Source organism: Dendrobates tinctorius, unplaced genomic scaffold, assembly GCF_039654945.1.
Source record: "Dendrobates tinctorius isolate UK_male_01 unplaced genomic scaffold, ASM3965494v1 ptg000013l, whole genome shotgun sequence".
NCBI classification, from domain to species: Eukaryota; Metazoa; Chordata; class Amphibia; order Anura; family Dendrobatidae; genus Dendrobates; species Dendrobates tinctorius.
In genome coordinates, this window is record NW_027361681.1 from 14,271,979 (window position 1) to 14,293,295 (window position 21,317).

General features: G+C 43.3%; 1 protein-coding gene across 3 annotated transcripts in view; it reads right to left on the reverse strand.

Moving 5' to 3' along the window:
* PPP1R26 (protein phosphatase 1 regulatory subunit 26) overlaps nucleotides 1-21,317 on the reverse strand; it is a 51,651-nt gene that overhangs the window by 4,565 nt on the left and 25,769 nt on the right. For 2 of the 3 annotated variants that reach the window (XM_073559460.1, XM_073559459.1), the window contains exon 4: nucleotides 601-661. In XM_073559460.1, coding sequence (XP_073415561.1) covers nucleotides 611-661 — 51 coding nt within the window. In that variant the 3' untranslated portion in view covers nucleotides 601-610. Of the gene's footprint in view, nucleotides 1-600; nucleotides 662-19,294; nucleotides 20,309-21,317 lie in introns of those variants that run through there. The other variant, XM_073559461.1, reaches the window with a different exon arrangement.

A 21,317-nucleotide genomic window follows, 5' to 3' on the forward strand; every position in this document is an offset into this window, starting at 1 on the left:
ATTCTTCATTTTAATCAGCCATGTTGGATATCTCTGTGCTCGCAGCTGAGCTGACTTAGTCACTCCTTTCCCCTTTATAATCTGGGCTCTATTACAAATCCTTGTCAGTGCTAGCATTTGCAGCATGGCTAACTGATGGAGAGGAGTTATCTGTGACTGTTGCTTGGTTTGTATGTGTGGTAATTCCCTATCTTTCTCTATTTTGGTTTATTCCCCTACTTCAATGCCGCATTGCATTCCTCTGTTATATGTGAGTGATTATTTTGTATGCCTGGAGTTTTCGTATTGCCTTGTTTGACGGGTTGGTGTACTTCGGTGCACAGTAGCGCCCCTCTTCCCTGGGTGACGGAAGAGAACAGACGGAGGGCTAACTCAGGAGATAAGGAAAGGGTGGAGGCCCCGGATTCTTCACCTTCAGAAGTATCCCGGGGAGTAGGACGAGCTAGGGCGCCCCCTAGTTTTAAGAACAGGGAAGGACCCCCTGGTCCCCTGACAGCTGTGTCGTGACACCTACAGTCTCCTCTCCCCAGTAATGACTGATAACATGGAGTAATAAATTGTAATAGAGAGTAATAGAAGCATTGGAGGGCAGGCACTCACCTTTGTAATGTCATTTGTGGGAGATTCTAGTCCATCTCTCTGTGATATCTCCCATATCAACCTAAAATATAACCAGAACCAGAGCTTTGACATCAGAGGAGCGGTCACACAGGGAGATGGTCAGGGAAGAAGATGTAAATGTGGGTCCTGTGTAACTACAATTAACCTCTTTGTAACTTTCTGATAGATTTGCTAATTAGATGTTCAGCTCATTCTTGCGTGCAATGTGTGATACACTTCAGGCATCTTCTGCCCCCAGGTCCAGATTTACAGTCTTAAATTTAGGAGCATCTACAAATGTGTCCATTGTGTATATAATTGCTCTACTGTCTCCTGGAGGAAGTTCGGTGTGATTAGGGTATACACTTGTATGATACAGAGAACAGACAATATATACCACTCTACTTTCTCTTAGAGGAGACGAGGAGTGATTAGATGTGAATGGTACAGACCGCAAATATACAGCAAGTGAAATAAGTATTCAACACGTCAACAATTTTATAAATAAATATATTTGTAAAGGTACTACTGACATGAAAGATAACAACCCATCCAATCCACACAGGAAAATAAATAAATTCATAGATGTCCATAAATTAAGTTATACAGTATGTAATAATTAGGGATGAGCAAACGTGCTTGGTGATACTCGGTATCACGGTGTTATGCGGGGCTTAGGTCAAAGGAGGCTGACAAACCCGGGCCCCTGCGGAGTCCCTCAAACTAGGGAAAACCCTGTCTGACCCTCAACCCAGGGTTTTTGCTAAAGGTGCAAATGCCTGAGCCTCCAGCCTCTCCTTATCTCCTGCTCAGCCCTAAGCTGAACCCTCCACCCAGTGAGTTGTCCAACCACCAAAACCCACACAGTAATGACAGACAGGGAGAACTCAAACCACACCGCGCCGCATACACACAGGACAATACTATAATGTGAACAGGGCAAAACAAAGCACAAATATAGGAAGGCGAAAAGGTAACAACGGATCATACGACACCAGATATGAATTTCTCTCTCCAACACCTCCTCTCCAGACCGGAAACCACTTGGCACAAAACACAAGCTATAATCGGCGACGCTCACAGGCCAGCACGACTATTTAAAGACCGTGGGCGTGACCAAACATCCCACCTGATTTCCAGCTAGATTAACCCCAGATAACCTGAGTAAAATCAAGCCGGCGCCACTGAGGCTATAGTGGACGGAGATGGAACTACCGCTGCCTGCCGGACGCTGTGGTGTGAACAGCGTCCGACATGACACACGGTGCTCGGATGTGCTCATTACTCGGTGAGTAATGGGCGGTGTTTGATGTAAAACTCAAATCCTCTCCCACATCTTTGGCACCTGTTACGCAGCCAATAAGCATGCAGGGATTGCCTGTGAGTTAATGTAATGCCTTAGCCATTTTGGTTGTGGCATTACTGTGATTGGCTGGCCGTCTGACATAATCAAGCATTATAATAGAACAGACGCCGCCCAGCTTGGCACACTGACGCCATTGCACAGCTCTGTAACACTTTGTATTGGAGGGAGAAAGTGCCTATCTAGGCCTGTGTGTGCACAGTATAATATCAGAGGCCTGTAGTGTTGATACTGGTGCTGAAGCTGAGCCATCATACTAACAACCCTTATATGGGATAATCGTTTGTATCACATGCAATCTGCATGTAGCCTAGGCAGGTAGACAGTCACAAGAGCAGGGAGAGTGACAGGATCTAGTATGTAGACAGGGATTAGGTGTCACGGGTTTACCGCGACAGAAAAGCCTGAAGAACACAGCGCCTGATTTCTCCTACTCCTGCACTGATTAGAAGCACTTCACTTTTTTATTAAATGGTGTAAATTTTTTTGGGCAGTGCAGGTGATAATCTGTTCTGTTGAGAGCTCCTGGTGAGTTTAGGCTCTCAGCTGTGCACTGTTAGCCACTCCCATCTCCTATATAAACTGAGTCCTGCCTAGCACTCATTGTAAGAGCTAGTTTATGCTGCATGGCTGGAGGTTTTTGATGGCTATTGGAATAGTGGTAATGGATTTATCTGTGACTGTTCCTAGGTTTTAAGTGTGTGATAATTCCCTTTTTTCTCCTACTTTGGTTTAACCCCATCCTCCATTCCCCGATGCATTTCTCTGTTATATGTGTTAGAATATTTGTATGTTTGGTATTTTTCGTTACCCCAACAACAGAGTCGTGATATTAGGCCTGTGTAGTTCGTTGGCAAGTACATAGCTTTTTTTTTTTGAGTTGGCTGAAAAAAATTGAACATATTTTAATCCATCAAGTATTACGTGCTTTGAGTTCCTTTTTTGTGTTATATAACACACCCAAAATTTGTTGAAACATTTTCCTGGGCTACATTTCTCAGCCATACACTATTCCTTAGTGTGGAGTACATTTCTGTGATCTCTAAAACTGAGAAAAAGCTTTTAAAAATGAAGACTTCCATTTCTCAGATGTACAGTGTTACGTGGTCTGTGAACATTTCTGTGATCTCTAAAACTGCTAAAAAGCTTTTAAAAATGTTGTAAGCTCCCATTTCTCAGACATACAGTGTTACGTTGTCTGTGAACATTTCTGTGATCTCTAAAACTGCTAAAAAGCTTTTAAAAATGTTGTAGGCTCTCATTTCTCAGACATACAATGTTAAGTGGTCTGTGAACATTTCTGTGATCTTTAAAACTGAGAAAAGGCATTGAAACATTTTTCTGGATTGAATTTGAATGTCATCCATTCACTTTTGCGTTCTTTCTGTTACATTGCGGTGGAATAAACTCACAAAAACCGCATTGATTGCTGAAGGTAACCCATAGTTTTTCTTTTATTAAAAACTAGCTGAAGAACCTGGCGCTGCCCGGGCATAGTAACTAACTACGGTTAGTTATAACAAATTATAATGATTATATCTATCTATATATATAAAGCTGAGTGTATAGCCCTGCCCACTCTGCATAGCCACATTCACTATAATATCCCACATCATCCCGTCAGCCAGAGCTACCGGACTACTAACCATAATATCCCACATCATCCCGTCAGAGCTACCGGACTACTACCCATAATATCCCACATCGTCCCATCAGCCAGAGCCACCGCACTACCACCACTAATATCCCAGATCATCCCGTCAGTCAGAGCTACCGGACTACTACCCCTAATATCCCACATCATCCCATCAGCCAGAGCCACCGGACAACTATCACTAATTTCCCACATCATGCCGTCAGCCTGGAGTCAGAACCAGAGCGCTAAGTGGAACGGTCCTAACTTCCATACTGGGGATCCCTTTAAGAGAGGCCTGGTGTCAGAACCAGAGCGCTGAGTGGATTTGCCCTGACTTCCATACTAATGATACCTTTAATAGAAGCCTGGGGTGAGAATCAGAGCGCTGAGGGATTTACCCTAACTTCCATACCGGAGATCCCTTTAAGAGATGCCCGGGGTCAGTACCAAAGCGTAGAGTGGATTTTCCCTCACTTCCGTACCGAGGATCCCTTTAAAAGGTGACTTGGGTCAGAACCTGAGCGCTGAGTGGATTTGCCGTAACTTCCATACCGGGGAACCCTTTAAGAGAGCCTGGGATCAGAATCAGAGCGCCAAGGGATTTGCCCTAACTACCATACAGGAGATCCCTTTAAGAGAGCCTGGGGTCAGTACCAGAGCATTTGAAGGCAATTGCCCTGACTTCCATACCGGGGATCCCTTTAACCCCTTCCCGACCGGGGTCACTGAAAGGTCACCCGACCCGCACACAGAGGACACCTTAGAGTTAACCCCAGGGGGCGTGGCTTAGCCCCATGTACCTACGATCGCTCTGATTGGCTGTTAAAAGTGAAACAGCCAATCAGAGGGATTTGTAATATTTCACTAATGAAATTTGGTGAAATATTACAATCCAGCCATGGTCGATGCTGCAATAGCATCGGACATGGCTGGACGCCAAGACCCGACCCCCCCCACCGACTGGCGGGGGCGATCGTCATCTGATCCCCCTCCCCTCACCTTCCGATCCCCCTCCTCACCCCCGGTACCTCCGATGTCCTCCTGTGGCTCCAGGGGTCCCGGATCATGGGCGCCGCCATCTTGGTAAATGGCGGCGCCCATGAATTTGCCGGCTGCCAATTCGTTTTGATCACTGTGATAAACTCTCACAGTGATCAAAATGAAAAAAAAAGTAAATACACCCCCCCGTTTATCACCCCCATAGGTAGGCACACATGATAAAATAATATTTTTATTTTTCCATTAGGGTTAGGGTTGGAATTAGGGTTAGGGTTGGAATTAGGGTTAGAAATAGGGTTAGGGTTGGAATTAGGGTTAGAAATAGGGTTAGGGCTGGAATTAGGGTTAGAAATAGGGTTAGAATTAGGGTTAGAGTTGGAATTAGGTTTAGGGGTGGAATTAGGGTTAGGGGTGGGGTTAGGGGTGCAATTAGGGTTAGGGTTGGAATTAGGGTTAAGATTAGGGTTAGGGGTGGGTTGGGATTAGGGTTGGGCTTGTGGTTAGGGTTAGAGTTGGGATTAGGGTTAGGGGTGTGTTGGAGTTAGGGTTGTGGTTAGGGTTATGATTAGGGTTGGGTTAGGGGTGTGTTGGGGTTAGAGTTAGTTAGAATTGAGGGGTTTCGACTGTTTAGGCACATCACAGGGTCTCCGAACGCGACATGGCGCCACGATTTATTCCAGCCAATTTTACGTTCAAAAAGTCAAACAGCGCTCCTTCCATTCCGAGCCCCGACGTGTGCCCAAACAGTGGTTTACCCCCACATATGGGGTATCAGCGTACTCAGGAAAAATTGCACTACAACATTGGGGGTCTAATTTCTCCTGTTACCCTTGGGAAAATAAAAAATTGGGGGCTAAAAAAATGATTTTTGTGGAAATTTTTTTATTTTATTTTCACGGCTCTGCGTTATAAACTTCTGTGAAGCACTTGGGGGTTTAAAGTGCTCACCACACATCTAGATAAGTTCCTTGGGTGGTCTAGTTTCCAAAATGGGGTCACTTGTGGGGGGTTTCCACTGTTCAGGCACATCAGAGGCTCTGCAAATGTAACATGACGCTCGCAGACCATTCCATCAAGTCGGCATTTCAAAACGTCACTACTTCCCTTCCGAGCCCCGACGTGTGCCCGAACAGTGGTTCCCCCCCACATATGGGTTACCAGCGTACTCAGGACAAACTGTACAACAACTTTTGGGGTCCAATTTCTCCTGTTACCCTTGTGAAAATAAAAAATTGCAGGCTAAAAAATCATTTTTTGAGGAAGAAATTTTTTTTTTTAATTTTCATGGCTCTGCGTTAGAAACTTCTGTGAAGCACTTGGGGGTTCATAGTGCTCACTATGCATCTAGATAAGTTCCTTGGGTGGTCTAGTTTCCAAAATAGGGTCACTTGTGGGGGGTTTCCACTGTTTAGGCACATCAGAGGCTCTGCAAATGTAACAAGACGCCCGCAGACCATTCCATCAAGTCGGCATTTCAAAACGTCACTACTTCGCTTACGAGCCCCGACGTGTGCCCAAATAGTGGTTCCCCCCCACATATGGGGCACCAGCGTACTCAGGAAAAACTGTACAACAACTTTTGCGGACCAATTTCTCCTGTTAAAATTGTGAAAATAAAAAATAGCGGGCTAAAAAATCATTTTTTGAGGGAAAAAAAATATTTTTATTTTCTTGGCTCTGCGTTATACACTTCTGTGAAGCACCTGGGGGTTCAAAGTGCCCACTATGCATCTAGATAAGTTCCTTAGGGTTTTTTTTATACATAACAAATTAGTCCAAAAATAATAGCCACCTCAATACATTATATTATATCTCAATTTCTGCCACAAATTTGTGCAGACATAACAAAGGCAAATAGGCAAAAATAGATGAATCAATAAAACCAATCATTTATTAATACATTTCATAAAAAAATTTTTTTTTTTTTTTTACAAGGAAATTTCTAAAAAAACCAAGGTACAAATGTTTGTATCTGTGTTTGTAAGTATTTGCAATTGATAAAAGAAACGCTGAGAGCAAAAGTCGCTACTATTTGAGCATTAATGCACTGTGATTATTCCAATAAGGATTAGATAGCTCTGCCTTTGATCACTACGGCAGACATATAATGTAGGGAGCTCAGCGAAATTGTTACTTACTTTCAGCAGTGTGTATTTTACACTATTTAAGGATGTGATCCTTCTGCTTTTAGAACTATTGGGCTTTTTCCTTAAACATTCAGATGGAAGTTTAATATATATAGCTATATGAATTTATGCCTAAGTAATGAACATTATTTGTATGGGGAAAAAAAAGAAAAAAAAGATTGAAAAAAATGTTTGTATGATATGTGATTATGTTGTATAAAGCTGAACTCTGTGAGCATTTATCATTACATTTGTACCTTGGTTTTTTATAGAAATTTCCTTGTAAAAAATTTTTTTATGAAATTTATTAATAAATGATTGGTTTTATTGATTCATCTATTTTTGCCTATTTGCCTTTGTTATGTCTGCACAAATTTGTGGCAGAAATTGAGATATAAAAAAGTTCCTTAGGGGGTCTAGTTTCCAAAATGGGGTCATTTGTGGGGAGCTCCAAAGTTTAGGCACACAGGGGCTCTCCAAACACGACATGGTGTCTGCTAACGATTGGAGCTAATTTTCCATTCAAAAAGTCAAATGGCCCTCCTTCCCTTCTGAGCCCTGCCGTGCACCCAAACAGTGGTTCCCCCCCACATATGGGGTACCAGCGTACTCAGGACAAACTGAACAAAAACTTTAGGGGTCCAATTTATCCTGTTACCCTTTTGAAAATAAAAAATAGCGGGCTAACACATCATTTTTGAGGAAAAAAAAATATTTTTTATTTCCATGGCTCTGCGTTTATAAACTTCTGTGAAGCACTTGGAGGTTCAAAGTACTCACTACATATCTAGATAAGCTCCTAGGGGGGGGTCTAGTTTCCAAAATGGGGTCACTTGTGGGGGGTTTCTACTGTTTAGGCATATCAGGGGCTCTGAAAACGCAACATGATGCCTGCAGAACATTCCATCAAAGTCTGCATTCCAAAATCGTGCTCCTTCCCTTCTGAGCTCTCCCATGCGCCCAAACAATGGTTCCCCCCCACATATGGGGCATCGGTGTACTCAGGACAAATTGAAGAACAATTTTTGTGGTCCAATTTCTCCTGTTAGCCTTGTGAAAGTAAAAAAATAGCGGGCTAAAAAAATCATTTTTGAGGAAAAAAAATGATTTTTTTATTTTCACTTTTTCACTGCTCTGCGTTATAAACTTCTGTGAAGCACTTGGGGGTTCAAAGTGCCCACCACACATCTAGATAAGTTCCTTGGGGGGTCTAGTTTCCAAAATGGGGTCACTTGTGGGGGAGCTCCAATGTTTAGCTACACAGGGACTCTCCAAACGCAACATGGTGTCCGCTAACGATTGGAGCTAATTTTCCATTCAAAAAGTCAAATGGTGCTCCTTCCCTTCCGGGCCCTGCCGTGCGCCCAAACAGTAGTTTATGACCACATATGAGGTATCGGTGTACTCAGGAGAAATTGCCCAACAAATTTTAGGATCCACTTTATCCTGTTCCCCATGTGAAAATAAAAAAACTGAGGCTAAAAGAAAATTTTAAAAAAAGTCCTTTTTTTTACAGATCAATTTGTGAAGCACCTGGGGGTTCAAAGTGCTCACTATGCATCTAGATAAGTTCCTTGGAGGGTCTAGTTTCCAAAATGGGGTCACTTGTGGGGGAGCTCCAATGTTTAGGCACACAGGGGCTCTCCAAATGCGACATGGCAACCGCTAAATATTCCAGCACATTTTCCATTCAAAAAGTCAAATGGCGCTCCTTCCCTTCTGAGCCCTGCCGTGCGCCCAAACAGTGGTTTATGACCACATATGAGGTATCGGTGTACTCAGGAGAAATTGCCCAACAAATTTTGGGATCCATTTTATCCTGTTACCCATGTGAAAATGAAAAAATTGATGCTAAAAGAAAATTTTTGTTGGAAAAATTAAAATGTCCATTTTTTTCCTTCCACGTTGCTTTAGTTCCTGTGACGCACCTGAAGGGTTAATAATCTTCTTGAATGTAGTTTTAAGTAGCTTGAGGGTTGCAGTTTTTAGAATGGTGTCACTTTTGCGTATTTTCTACCATATAGACCCCTCAAAGTGACTTCAAATGTGAGGTGGTCCTTAAAAAAAATGGTTTTGTAAATTTTGTTGTAAAAATGAGAAATCGCTGGTCATCTTTTAACCCTTATAACTTCCTAACAAAAAAAAAATTTGTTTCCAATATTGTGCTGATGTAAATTAGACATATGGGAAATGTTATTTATTAAGTATCTTGTGTCACATAACTCTCTGGTTTAACAGAATAAAAATTCAAATTGTGAAAATTGCAAAATTTTCAAAATTTTCGCCAAATTTCCATTTTTTTCACAAATAAACGCAAAAATTATTGACCTAAATTTACCACTAACATGAAGCCCAATATGTCACGAAAAAATAATCTCAGAATCGCTAGGATGCATTGAAGCCTTCCAGAGTTATTACCTCATAAAGGGACACTGGTCAGAATTGCAAAAAATGGCCAGGTCATTAGGGTCAAAATAGGCTGGGTCATGAAGGGGTTAAGAGAGGCCTGGGGTCAGAATTAAAGCGCTGGATGGATTTGCCCTAACTTCCATACACAGAGATCCCTTTAAGAAGGGCCTGGGGTCAGTACCAAAGCGCAGAGTGGATTTGCCCTAAATTCCATACCAATGATCCCTTTAAGTGACCCTGGGGTCAGAACCACAGAGCTGAGTGGAACTGTCCTAACTTCCATACCGGGGATCCCTTTGAGAGGCCTGGAGTCAGTACCAAAGCCCTGAATGGATTTGCTCTGACTTCCATACCAATGATCCCTTTAAGAGGGAAGATGTGCCTACGGGATGGAGGATGTGTGATGGGTATATGGGCACGGGAGGGGTGATTTGTTTCTGTCATGTGCTCTCTGCTCCTTTCAGGGGGCAGACAGTGGCTGGGAGCTTATGTTCCCAGGGATGCTATATTTCTCCCACCATATCAGTGTCTGCTGAGGTTTTGTCAAGTGGGAAAACTGTTGGTCATAGCAACCAATCACAGCTCAGCTTCTTTTAACCAGCTCTGGTGAAATGAGAGATGCTTAGTGATTGTTTGCAAGGAAAACTGTTGCTCATATTAACCAATCACAGCTCAGCTTCTTTTGAACAGCTCTGTTGAAATGAAAGATGCTTCGTGATTGGTTGGTGATACACACACACACACATTCATTTTTATATATAGAGATAAACTTGGTTTCAAGAAACATAGCAATTACAAAATGTGTAAGGCGTGCGTTAAGGGATGGGGAAGTGGCAGTGCTGATGATGGTGCACGCAGATACCGAGGGGCAGGTGTGACTATGCCTGTTCCTGGAGCACAAGAAATATGCACATAGGTTCCTGTCCCACTTTCTGAAGCCACAGCAGTGCAAACAGGTGGACGGTTGGATAATGCTTCCAGCAGGCTCGTCAGAGCCACTGTCTTCTACACAATCCAGTCTCCCCAGCCTAAAGTCTTTATCACTTAATCCTCACCCTAACCTCCTTATCCCCACCATGTTGAGTCCCAGGAGACTAGTGAACCCACATTAGGACACTCTGAGGAGCTCTTTACAACATTATTTCTTGATTGTGACCTCTCAACCTGCATGTTCCAAGAGGGAAAAGAGGACATGCTGTTTAGTGATGCACAACCTTAGAGCAGCCATGGCTACAAGAACATGACGGTAAGGAATGGCAAATTTGGGATAAGGAGGAAGATGCTGATGAGACACAGTTGCCACAAAGTCTTGTTGTTTAGTCAAGTGTCATGGTTTGCCCAGGAGTTCTTGGGCAGTACTTCTAGGGTTAATACTATGGGGCCTCTCTTTGATTGGGGCAGGGCTACATCTACCCGCCCGTGCTGTGCGGGTTGTCAGTTATACATCTGTTCTCGGCTGGGCAGCTCACCCATGTATTTCTGTGCGCATTGCCTGTCTTTGTATGTTTGCCTGTGAATGACCCGGTCTGTTCCTCGTTTGATATCTGCCTGTTGACTCTGTACTGTCTGCTACACTCTTGGTTTTGACCTCGGCTACGTCCCCTGACTCCCCTCTTACTTGCCCGTCTGGTACTGCTCCGTCCTCTAAATTCCGACCCCGGCTTGTCTTTGCCCACTTTACTCGTCTGTCCCTTTGGTTACCGTGCTGTTCTTTGGCTTCTGACCTCGGCTAGTTTTGAAACTCCTACAGGCTTGCCTGTCCCGCCATCATCCCCGGGAGACTGGGGCCTTGCTCCACCTCCAGCCACTCCCCCGGTGGTCACGTGCTGCAGGTCCTGCTCACCTACAGCACACTCCCTACTGCGGTCACACGTCTCTGTAGGACCCCCCGAGGTTCCCCAGCACATTCCTGGACACGTACAGTCTCTGGTGGTAAGTCTGGTATGGTGTCCATCACATCAAGAAGGCAGGAGGACCAAGGTGCAGTGGTGGAAGATGAGGTAGTGGATAACAAAGTCACCAACCCAAGCTGGGAAGCTGGCATGCAGAGAAAGGGCAGCAGTGCTGAGGGGGAGAGATCGGCAGCACCGAGACAGACAGGAAGAGGCAGTGAAGTGGCCAGAGGGAGAAGGTGGGCAACTGATCCGCAGAGCACCGACAATCCTGATTTTCTCAGTCAAAGAGTTTGGTGTTGCCCAGTCTGGGACTTTTTTAAAATAAAATGGCCATTTGCAACCTGTGCCATGCAAAGATCAGCAGGGGCCTGATCACTAAGAATCTAACCACCACCAGCATGATCAGGCACATGTCATCTAACCACCCGGCTCGGTAGGCTGAATGCGTGGGTCCACAACTGGTGCTTTCAAGTGACATTACTGCCTCTTCCCTGTGCTAGGTGCTTCCCAATCCTCTCTCCAAAACAATGGCGCAGATGCCTCCTGCCCTGCATCTATACTTGCACTTTCTGACTTACTATCAGGCACTTCTAAATCCTTGTCCCAGCCCAGCCTTCAGCTAGACCTACCCCAGGTCTTGGAACAAAACAGGATATTCCCAGCCACCAACCCAATGCTAAATGGGCATATTTCCTGGCAGCTTGCCGTGGAAATGTTGCCATTTAGGCTGGTAAACACAGAGGATTTTCGCTGACTCATGGTGGCAACCGTCTCTTGGTACCCAGCAGCTTTTTCTCCCGGTGTGGCGTCCCCACCTTTACCAACACGTCGAGGAACATCACCTGTGCCCCTACCAATGCACTTACTGGCATGGTCCACTTAACAACCGACACATGGACAAGCGCTAGTGACCAAGGACGTTACATTTCCCTGACAGCACACTAGGTGAACATTGTGGAGGCTGGGGCCGCGCCACACCCTGGCACGGAGCATGTGCTCCTGATGCCGAGGATTGCAGGTCCTACTTCTATCAGGGTTTCCTCCACCTCCTACAGCAGTTCTTGCACCTCCTCCATCCGATTTGGTATCTCAGAAAACGTCGTCCACATCATTCAGAAGCTCTGTAGCACTGCCTCAATGAAGCTCTGCAACAGGCTCTGCTGAAGCTAATTTGTCTAAGAGACAAACCGCACACCGCAGCAGCGTTACTTAAAGGAATAACAAACCAGACAGATATGTGGTTTTTGCCTCTGAACTCCCAGCCAGGCATGGTCATTTGTAAAAATGGGCATAACCTGGTGACAGCTGTGAAGCAAGCTCACATAGATACCATGCTTTGGAAAGAAAAAGGGGGAGACAGGGCGCTTCCAATGCGTAGGTCTGTATGGAAAGTAGATGAGTGCACAGCAAGTGATAGGCTCACCTGATAGGGTTGTGAGAGTCACAACACCTATAATCGCATAAAACAGCTGCAGCAGTCTTCACGAGGTCCAAGGACTTGGTACAAAGAGAAGGCTGGTAGTGCAATAAGAGACTGTGCTGCTGTGGTAGAATTCAAGATATCTTTAATGCCAACGCGTTTCCTGAGCCAGTCCCAGCTCACTTCATCAGGGCATGTTACAGAAGTTCATTGCAGGGGTATATATACAAAAAAAAAAAAGGGGAGGCGCCAAGAATAGTGGGGTGACACGTCAGCATGGATACATATACATGAATCATGCAAAACAATAAAACTTTATTACAACCATATTAAAAATGATGTTTAAAATGCCATAAAAAGAGTGTTAGTATAAAAAACGTGATTAAAAAAAGACACGGGGGGATCACGAGGTAAAAGATTAAAAAATGGCTCTGGGGTGGATTAGAACTTGCCTCAGAGGATATAACTCATGGTATTAGTCCACTATGCTACATGTGAAACTGAAAAGTAAGAAGAAAATGGTTAAAATCATGTATAAATAACTAAAACTAGTTTCAAATATCTTTTTTCTAGGTGGCGAAGAACAAGAAGAAACTCTCTGGAATAGGTAATATAAAAATTGAGTGTTGAGACTTAATTAAAAAAAAAAAAATATATATATATATTTTTGATTATTTTTTGTGGAGGCGTTGAATAGGAAAAACAAGTGAAGAATGAAGAATAACATTACCGCCAATTGACCACACGGTGGCGCCACTGATAAAAAAGCATAAAATCGCTAAAAATGTGAAGAAAACAAGAGTAGAAGATGTGACCTGTATGGAACCACTGTGGTAGTGGACAGTGAAGGTCCGGAAAGAAAGTTAAATAGTAGAAATCTGAATTAAATACGGTCATAGGTAAAAATATAAAAAAAATTAAAAAAAAAAATTTTTCTTTAAAAACTAAGATGATGATATAAAGGAAATGAAAAGATAAGATATTAAACACAGGGTCAAAATAAAATCAATAAAAAACATCATTGATGATATTTAGACCATTGGGCTCAATAGATTTGAGTTTGTAGATCCAAAAAACTTCCTTTCTGCATAGTGATTGAAACCTATTGGGGATCTGGTCTGGTATGTGATCAATGGGATAAATGGTGGCTTTACTGAAATCTCTGGAATGTGTGGTGTCAAAGTGTCGTGAAAGTCCATGTTTTTGGAAGCCTATTTTGATATTGTGACGGTGTGAATTCATGCGACAATGTAGTGCTTGTGTAGTGCGACCTACATACAATCTGGGACAAGGACAGGAAATGACATATATAACATGAGAGGAATGACAAGTGAGGTGGAATTTGAGGGGAAATTTTTCAAGTGTAATGGGGTGGACAAACACAGACGTGCAGTGTGAAATGGTATGACAGCAAGCACAATTAGGACGGTGACACTTATAAATCCCTGGTGATGAAATGGTATGGGTAGTAGGCTTCTGGGGTAGAAGTCTACTTGGAGCCAGAATATTCTTTAATGACCTGGCCTTTCGGAAGGTGAGAGCAGGTTTGTCTGGAAGGACCCCATTAAATATGGGGTCCTTCTTAATGATGGGCCATAAATTATTTAGAACATCTCTTATCCTGTTCTGTTGTGAACTGAATGTTGTAATCAAATTTGTTCTAAAGAGTTCAGCATCATCTTTCTTTTGTTTAGTCAGAGATTTGCTGAGGAGAATATTCTGGTTAAAATTTTTAAAAACATTATCACATGTAGAACTAATGAGTTTTTTGGGATACCTCTGATTGCCTCTGTTCTATTTCATAACAGAACTCAATCCAACCTTACGGATCGAGGAATGGCCTCAGAGACAGAGCCCATAATAGATCCTGTAGGGGATGAGGTGGCTGGCCCATCTTCTCCCTCTACAAGAAGGATGGCAGAAGATGAGGCATCACAGGACAACCCATTGGCTGCCCAACACACAACACCACCAGGACGGTCTGCTGCTGCCCCATCACCCATCCTGGAAGAGCCGGGCAACTTGAGCAGCAGCCCAACTGGCCATATCAGGGGATCCCCACAGGCTGCTCTAGCATCACGGCGAACAAGAAGAAGGCGCCAGGTCACTATTCAAGAGAGCAGGACCAATGTGGACACAGGGGTGCTCAATTATTTATCTAGAGTAACTACAGATGATGGGGAGGAGGCCTACTCACGTAGCCTGACCCTTTATCTCCGTGCCCTTTCCGTGAGGTCAGGCTCCGTATTAGGGGATGTTTTCAGATCCTGCTTGAAGCAAGCACCCCCCCAATACCCCATATGAGCTTTTCAAATATCTGGAGAGGTGGCAGCTCTCCCCCAGAAATCTAATGCGCATGAGACCATCCACACAGATGCTTGCTCAAGCAGGGTTCGAACATCCTCTAATACGTGGGCCTACACCTCAACCCCTTCCTCCCACTACCCAACCTTCTATTCAGCAGCCACAAATGTCAGCCTCTAGCCAACCCCACCAATATGGCCACTTGTACCCACCCAGTGTTGGAGGCTGGTCCCAACCTGGTTGGGGACGATCTGGCTATCTTGGTGGGTATGAGCCAAGTGCCTACCACAGCCAACAAGATGCCCCTCACCATCATCAATACTATGGCCAGTATCCCCAACAGTCCCAGGAGGCAGGACAATTCCAACATCATGGGCAACAGTATGGCCCCACACAGGGCGATGTTGGCCACAGTGTCCAGCAGCACCCACAGGCTGCTCTTTCACGCTCCCCTTCCCCAACCTATGAGGATTTATAAGTCTGATGGCCGTAGATGTCCAGTGCGGTTTAACTGGTGCTCCAAATACAAATAAAAAAACAGGTGTTCTCCATCACCAAACGTTGTTACCTAATTTTACATTCTAATTTTTTCACAATGTCTTCCAATCATATTAAAGAATCCATCAAGACAGGCAAGGCTACCTCACGCCTTTCAGACAGATATTACATGTGTGTACAAAAGAGAATATTTAAACGCGCTATACTGTAAAGTCACAGGATGAAAATACACTACTCACTTGCTAATGCCTAGGAAAGGCGTGCTCGCCTTAGTGAAGTAGTCACCTTTTTTGCTAGCAATCTATAGTAACAAATCAAGGCGACCAGCCTTCAGAATATCACGCTCTCTCTATGTCTTAACAAGTGAGTTTTGTTTTTTCATCCTTTCCAGTATAGCATGCTTAAATATTGTCTGTTCTACAGACAGGTAATATCTGTCTGAAAGCCGTGAGGTAGCCTTGCCTGTCATGGTGGAATATTTCTATGATTGGAAAACATTCTGATGAAATGTGAGTGTTATCTTTTAGCATTATTTTTGGTGATGGAGCTCACCTATTTTTTTCCTTTCTAGTTTAATATTCTCATGCAGCAATGTTGTTATTGCCTAATGTTTTTTTGGGTTATGTTATGTAATGTTACTTTTCAAAAAAGTTTAAGAAGGCACAAAGGGCCATTTTGCCCATTGCCAAAATGTTCATATGGTAATATTGTGTTTGCCTTTAAGAAACCAAAAAAAAGGCAAAACTAAAAATTTGTCTACTATAGTTAACGTCTCTGTGTGATTTTTCAAAAACCCTGTCAACATACTAACATACACTAACCAATGCAATGAAACAGTCATAGACTCATAAGGGGTTGAGTAATATATATTTAGACACACTTAAAGAAACAAATTATAACATAGACACAGCATGCTCTTGCCAAGAAGTTGCCCCCTCAGGTGAGATAAAGTAATTAGTGAAAATATCACGCACTTTGAGGCCAGAGAGCGATCTACGTTGAGGGATGATAGGTGGTCTCACCCTGCGCACATTGTCCGGCCTACGCACAACACCATCAGAGGAGGAGCAATCATGTATCCTGGTGAAGTTATGCAGAACAACACATGCTTTCACAACTTCATTCACATTTTGTTCACTCAACTGAATGGCAGACTGGAGTACCCGCCATTTGGCACAAAGAATCCCAAAGGAACACTCCACCAGTCGCCTAGCACGTGATAGGCGCAAGTTAAAAATTCTGCGCCTGTGGTCAAGGTTGCGCCGGGGATATGGCCTCATGACATTGCGCAATAACTGAAAGGCCTCATCTGCCACAAGGACATAAGGGACAGATTGTTCGGGGGAGCCTGGTAGTTGGCGTGGTGGTGGTAGATCCAACTGGTTGGTGCGTAGCCGCCGACCCATTATGGAAGTATTGAAGACTCTAGAGTCTCCCGTCCTTCCATAGGCCCCAATGTCAACAATTATAAACTTGTATTGAGGGTCTACCAGAGCCAACAATACAACAGAAAAGTATTGCTTATAATTGAAGAATTGGGAGCCAGAGTTCGGCGGCTTACGCACCCGGATATGTTTGCCATCCAGGGCCCCAATACAATTTGGAAACTGGCAGTCCTCCTCAAAGTCCCTTGATATCCTCAACCAGTCTTCCATCCTGGGCTCGGGCATGACCACTTGATGGAGTCTTGTCCAGATTTCTGTGCATGTAGACCTCACTATGCCTGAAATGGTTGATCTTCCAATGAGAAACTCATGGTGGAGGGCGGCATAAGACAGGCCAGTGGACAGGAAGCTGTAGAACAACATAAATTGGTAAGTTTAGAATGCATAAAGTCCAAAAACATCAGTTACATGCCGACCAAACTTGGTAGGAATTGAGAGAGAATAACACACACATATTTGGTGGCACAATGACTAAGTGATATGCTGGACATATTAGAGCTAACATTCTGGTGTGTAAGTTGAAACATATTTGGAGTAAGATGAGGGCATTAAACTTTGTCCAAGAAGGCCAAAAACATAATTTAGCACACACATTAGGAATATAGAGAATGTGGTTGTGTAGTACATACCGTATTGTGAGTAGAAGTCGCTCCTCTGCAGATATCGCTTTGCGCATCCTTGTGTCCGGAAATGTTATCCCAGGGCGCACTGTCTCCAAGAGTCGATCAAATGTGGAAATGCTCATGCGACAGTATTGGTAGAATTTCCCCGGATGCTGCCTCAGAGAAGAATAGAGGCGGTGAAAATGACCTCTTGTGAGTCGTTGCCTCAAAAGTGGATGGACCCACATGCGTCTCCTCCTCCGCGGATCCACTATCACAGGATATGGTTGCCCAAAGCGCCGTGACAAAAGCCAGGTAAAGAGAACCTGCTCAGTTGTGTTGAATCTCAGACCCTCTGCCATGTTTCACAAAGAACACCAACACACCTCGTGAAAGCAAGGTCACAAATGGACAGAATGGAGGCAGCCACCTGTTTCTGAGTGTCTAAATAGGGTGCAGGCTAATGATTTAAATTGTTTGCAGGCCTCAAAACCGTTAAATGTCCATTTTGCAAGGCTGCGAGAAAATCTCGCCATACGGATGCCATACGGATGCCATACGGATTACATACGGATGCACACATGCGCAAAATACGCGACCTCACCTGGCTTACGGATGACCTACGGAGCACTATTTAGGGGTCATTCATCCGTATTACGCATGTAAACTACGGAGCGTATTTTGCGCAGGTTAGTGTGACTCCAGCCTTAGAATCCACCTCTTTAAAAAACGTTTTACTGCAAATCTTGGAATCCCTGATAAAAAATGTGATGTCTAAAAAATCCATGGACTGATTATTAACATGTGGGGTAAAAGTCAAGCCCCATGGATTATTCTGGATGGAACAAATAAGTACACCCACATCTAAAACGTCATTGTCCCAGATTAAGAACAGGTCATCAATGTATCTTCTGTATAAAATGATGCCTTCTTTTGTTCAAAGACCCCCATGAAAAGATTTGCATACGTTGGTGCTATTCGTGATCCCATAGCGGAGATTTCAGTAAAGCCACCATTTATCCCATTGATCACATACCAGACCACATCCCTAATAGGTTTCAATCACTATGCAGAAAGGAAGTTTTTTGGATCTACAAACTCAAATCTATTGAGCCCAATGGTCTTTTTTATTGATTTTATTTTGACCCTGTGTTTTAATAACTTATCTTTTCATTTCCTTTATATCATCATCTTAGTTTTTAAAGAAAATTTTTTTTAAAATTTTTTACCTATGACTGTATTTAATTCAGAGTTCTACTATTTAACTTTCTTTCCGGACCTTCACTGTCCACTACCACAGTGGTTCCATACAGGTCACATCTACTCTTGTTTTCTTCACATTTTTAGCGATTTTATGCTTTTTTATCAGTGGCGCCACCGTGTGGTCAATTAGCAGTAATGTTATTCTTCATTCTTCACTTGTTTTCCTATTCAACGCCTCCACAAAAAATAATCAAAAATTTTTTTTTTTTTATTATTAAGTCTCAACACTTAATTTTTATATTACCTATTCCAGAGTTTCTTCTTGTTGTTCTTCTCTTTTCTCCACCTAGAAAAAAGATATTTGAGACTAGTTTTCGCTATTTATACATGATTTTAACCATTTTCTTCTTACTTTTCAGTTTCACATGTAGCATAGTGGACTAATACCATGAGTTATATCCTCTGAGGCACGTTCTAATCCACCCCAGGACTCGAGAGCCATTTTTTAATCTTTTACCTCTTGATCCCTCCGTGTCTTTTTTTAATCACGTTTTTTATACTAACACTCTTTTTATGGCATTTTAAACATCGTTTTTAATATGGTTGTAATAAAGTTTTATTGTTTTGTATGATTCATGTATATGTATCCATGCTGATGTGTCACCCCACTATTCTTGGTGCCTCCCCTTTTTTTTTTTTTTGTACATATACCCCTGCAATTCTGTAACATGCCCTGATGAAGTGAGCTGGGACTGGCTCAGGAAACGCGTTGGCAATAAAGATATCTTGAATTCTACCACAGCAGCGCAGTCTCTTATTGCACTACCAGCCTTCTCTTTATAGATACCATGCTTGGCACATACACTCAACTTGGTAGTTCAGCGGTTTGTGAAAACATACCCAATTTGCCAGTTTCTTGTCAAGGTACGCAGCGTCAGCTCCCATTTCCACAAGTCGGGTACAGCTGCCGCCGATCTGGCAGTGCTGCAGCAGCGCATGCAAGTGCCAGCTCACCAACTAGTGTGCGATGTCACCACTTGCTGAAACTTCACACTGCACATGTTGGCAAGGCTTTGTGACCAGAAGACGCCAGTGGTTGAGTAGTAGCTCCAACACGACAACTGAAGAGTGGGAATGGATGTCTGATATTTGTTTGGTTCTCCAAGATTTTGAGGACTCCACAAGGATGGTGAGTGGCGATGAAGCCATAGTCAGCACAACTATCCTGCTTCTGTCTACTTAAAGTCGCTGGTCACGATTAAACATGAAGCTTTGCATGCGTACCAAGTAGGGATGGAGGAAGATATAACAAAAAGAGATTGTAGCCAACCCAGCCTCATCTCATCTGCTCAGTGAGGATTAGGTAAGGATGAGGAGGTGGATACTGAGGAGAAACAGGAGCTGGTGGCTAGCGCAACAGAGTCTAGTAGCCATATAACCTTTGTCCTGTCTCTCGTACGTGGATGGGAATAAGAAGGAAGAGACAGAAGAGATGGAGAGTCGTCATCATGGTGGAGGCAAGGAAGTGTTGGCTGTATGGAGCATAGCACATATGGCCGACTTTATGTACAGCTGCCTTTCCAGTGATCCTCGCATTACGTTGATTCTTGGCCAAAAAAATACTAGTTGTTCACTCTGCTAGACCCACATTACAATGAGATCTATGCATCTCTTCTTCCTGAGGTAGAGATGTCTTCTAAAATGGTGCTATACCAAAAGGCCAATGTGGCAAATATCTTGAAAAATTTCCCATCAGACAAACGCTAGCGGCAGTGGGCAAGCTTCCTTGCCCAACCAAGGAGGAGAGCCTAGGGAGACAAAAAGCAGAGTGATGGGTGCACTGTAAAAGGTGTGGGCCACTTTCTTGACACCAGCCCAGGGCCTGATGACTGGGTATTTTTGACAAAGAAGGAAACATTTTTAGTCAAACAATACCTGGCCGACCAAACCAGCGTACTCCCTAATTCTTCTTCGAATTTCTAACTAATGGATCGCAAAGCTGAACACCTGGCATGAGCTGTCCCGCTATGCCTTGGAGGAGTTGTGCTGCCCTGCCACTAGTCTAGTCTGAGTGTATTTTTAGTGCTGCCGAGGGGATCATAACAGACAGGCACTTCCGCCTGTCAACAGAGAATGCAGACAGGCTCACTCTCATAGAAATGAACTAAGCCTGGATTAGCCCACACTTTATCACACCACCAGATTACAGCAGCACATAAAGCGTTTATAATATTCAATATTTTGATGAGGCCTGGCAGTTGTTGCCTTTCAGGGGTCTATGAATGACCCTCCTCATAATCTCTGCCTGGCTTTGCACTTTCTGCAAAGCCTTTATTACTGTATAAGTACAACTACACTTTCAAAATATATTCGGTCAAAATTTTTTATGGATTCAATGACTCATCCATACAGTTTAACACGGTTATTGTTGCATTATGATGGTATGTAAAACTTACAAAAAAGCGTAGAAAAATTTCAGGATTAGATTACTTATCCATACAGTATTACGTGCTTTCTGTCACATTTTGGTGGTATACGAGCTCGTATAACAGCAGAAAAAGACTTTGAAAAGTTAGTGTGTTTCTTCACATTTCTTACCCATACACTATTCCATGTTCTGGGTACATTTTTGCAATATATAACACTAAAAATAAAGTGTAAAAATTTTGCTGGGTTACATTTCTCAGCGATACTGTATTACGTGTTCTTGGGTACATTTTGCTGGTATATAACCCTCAAAAAATGTATTAAAAAATTATTCGCTATTATAATGCTCACCTATAGACTATTCCGTGGTCTGGAGTACATTTCGTTGCT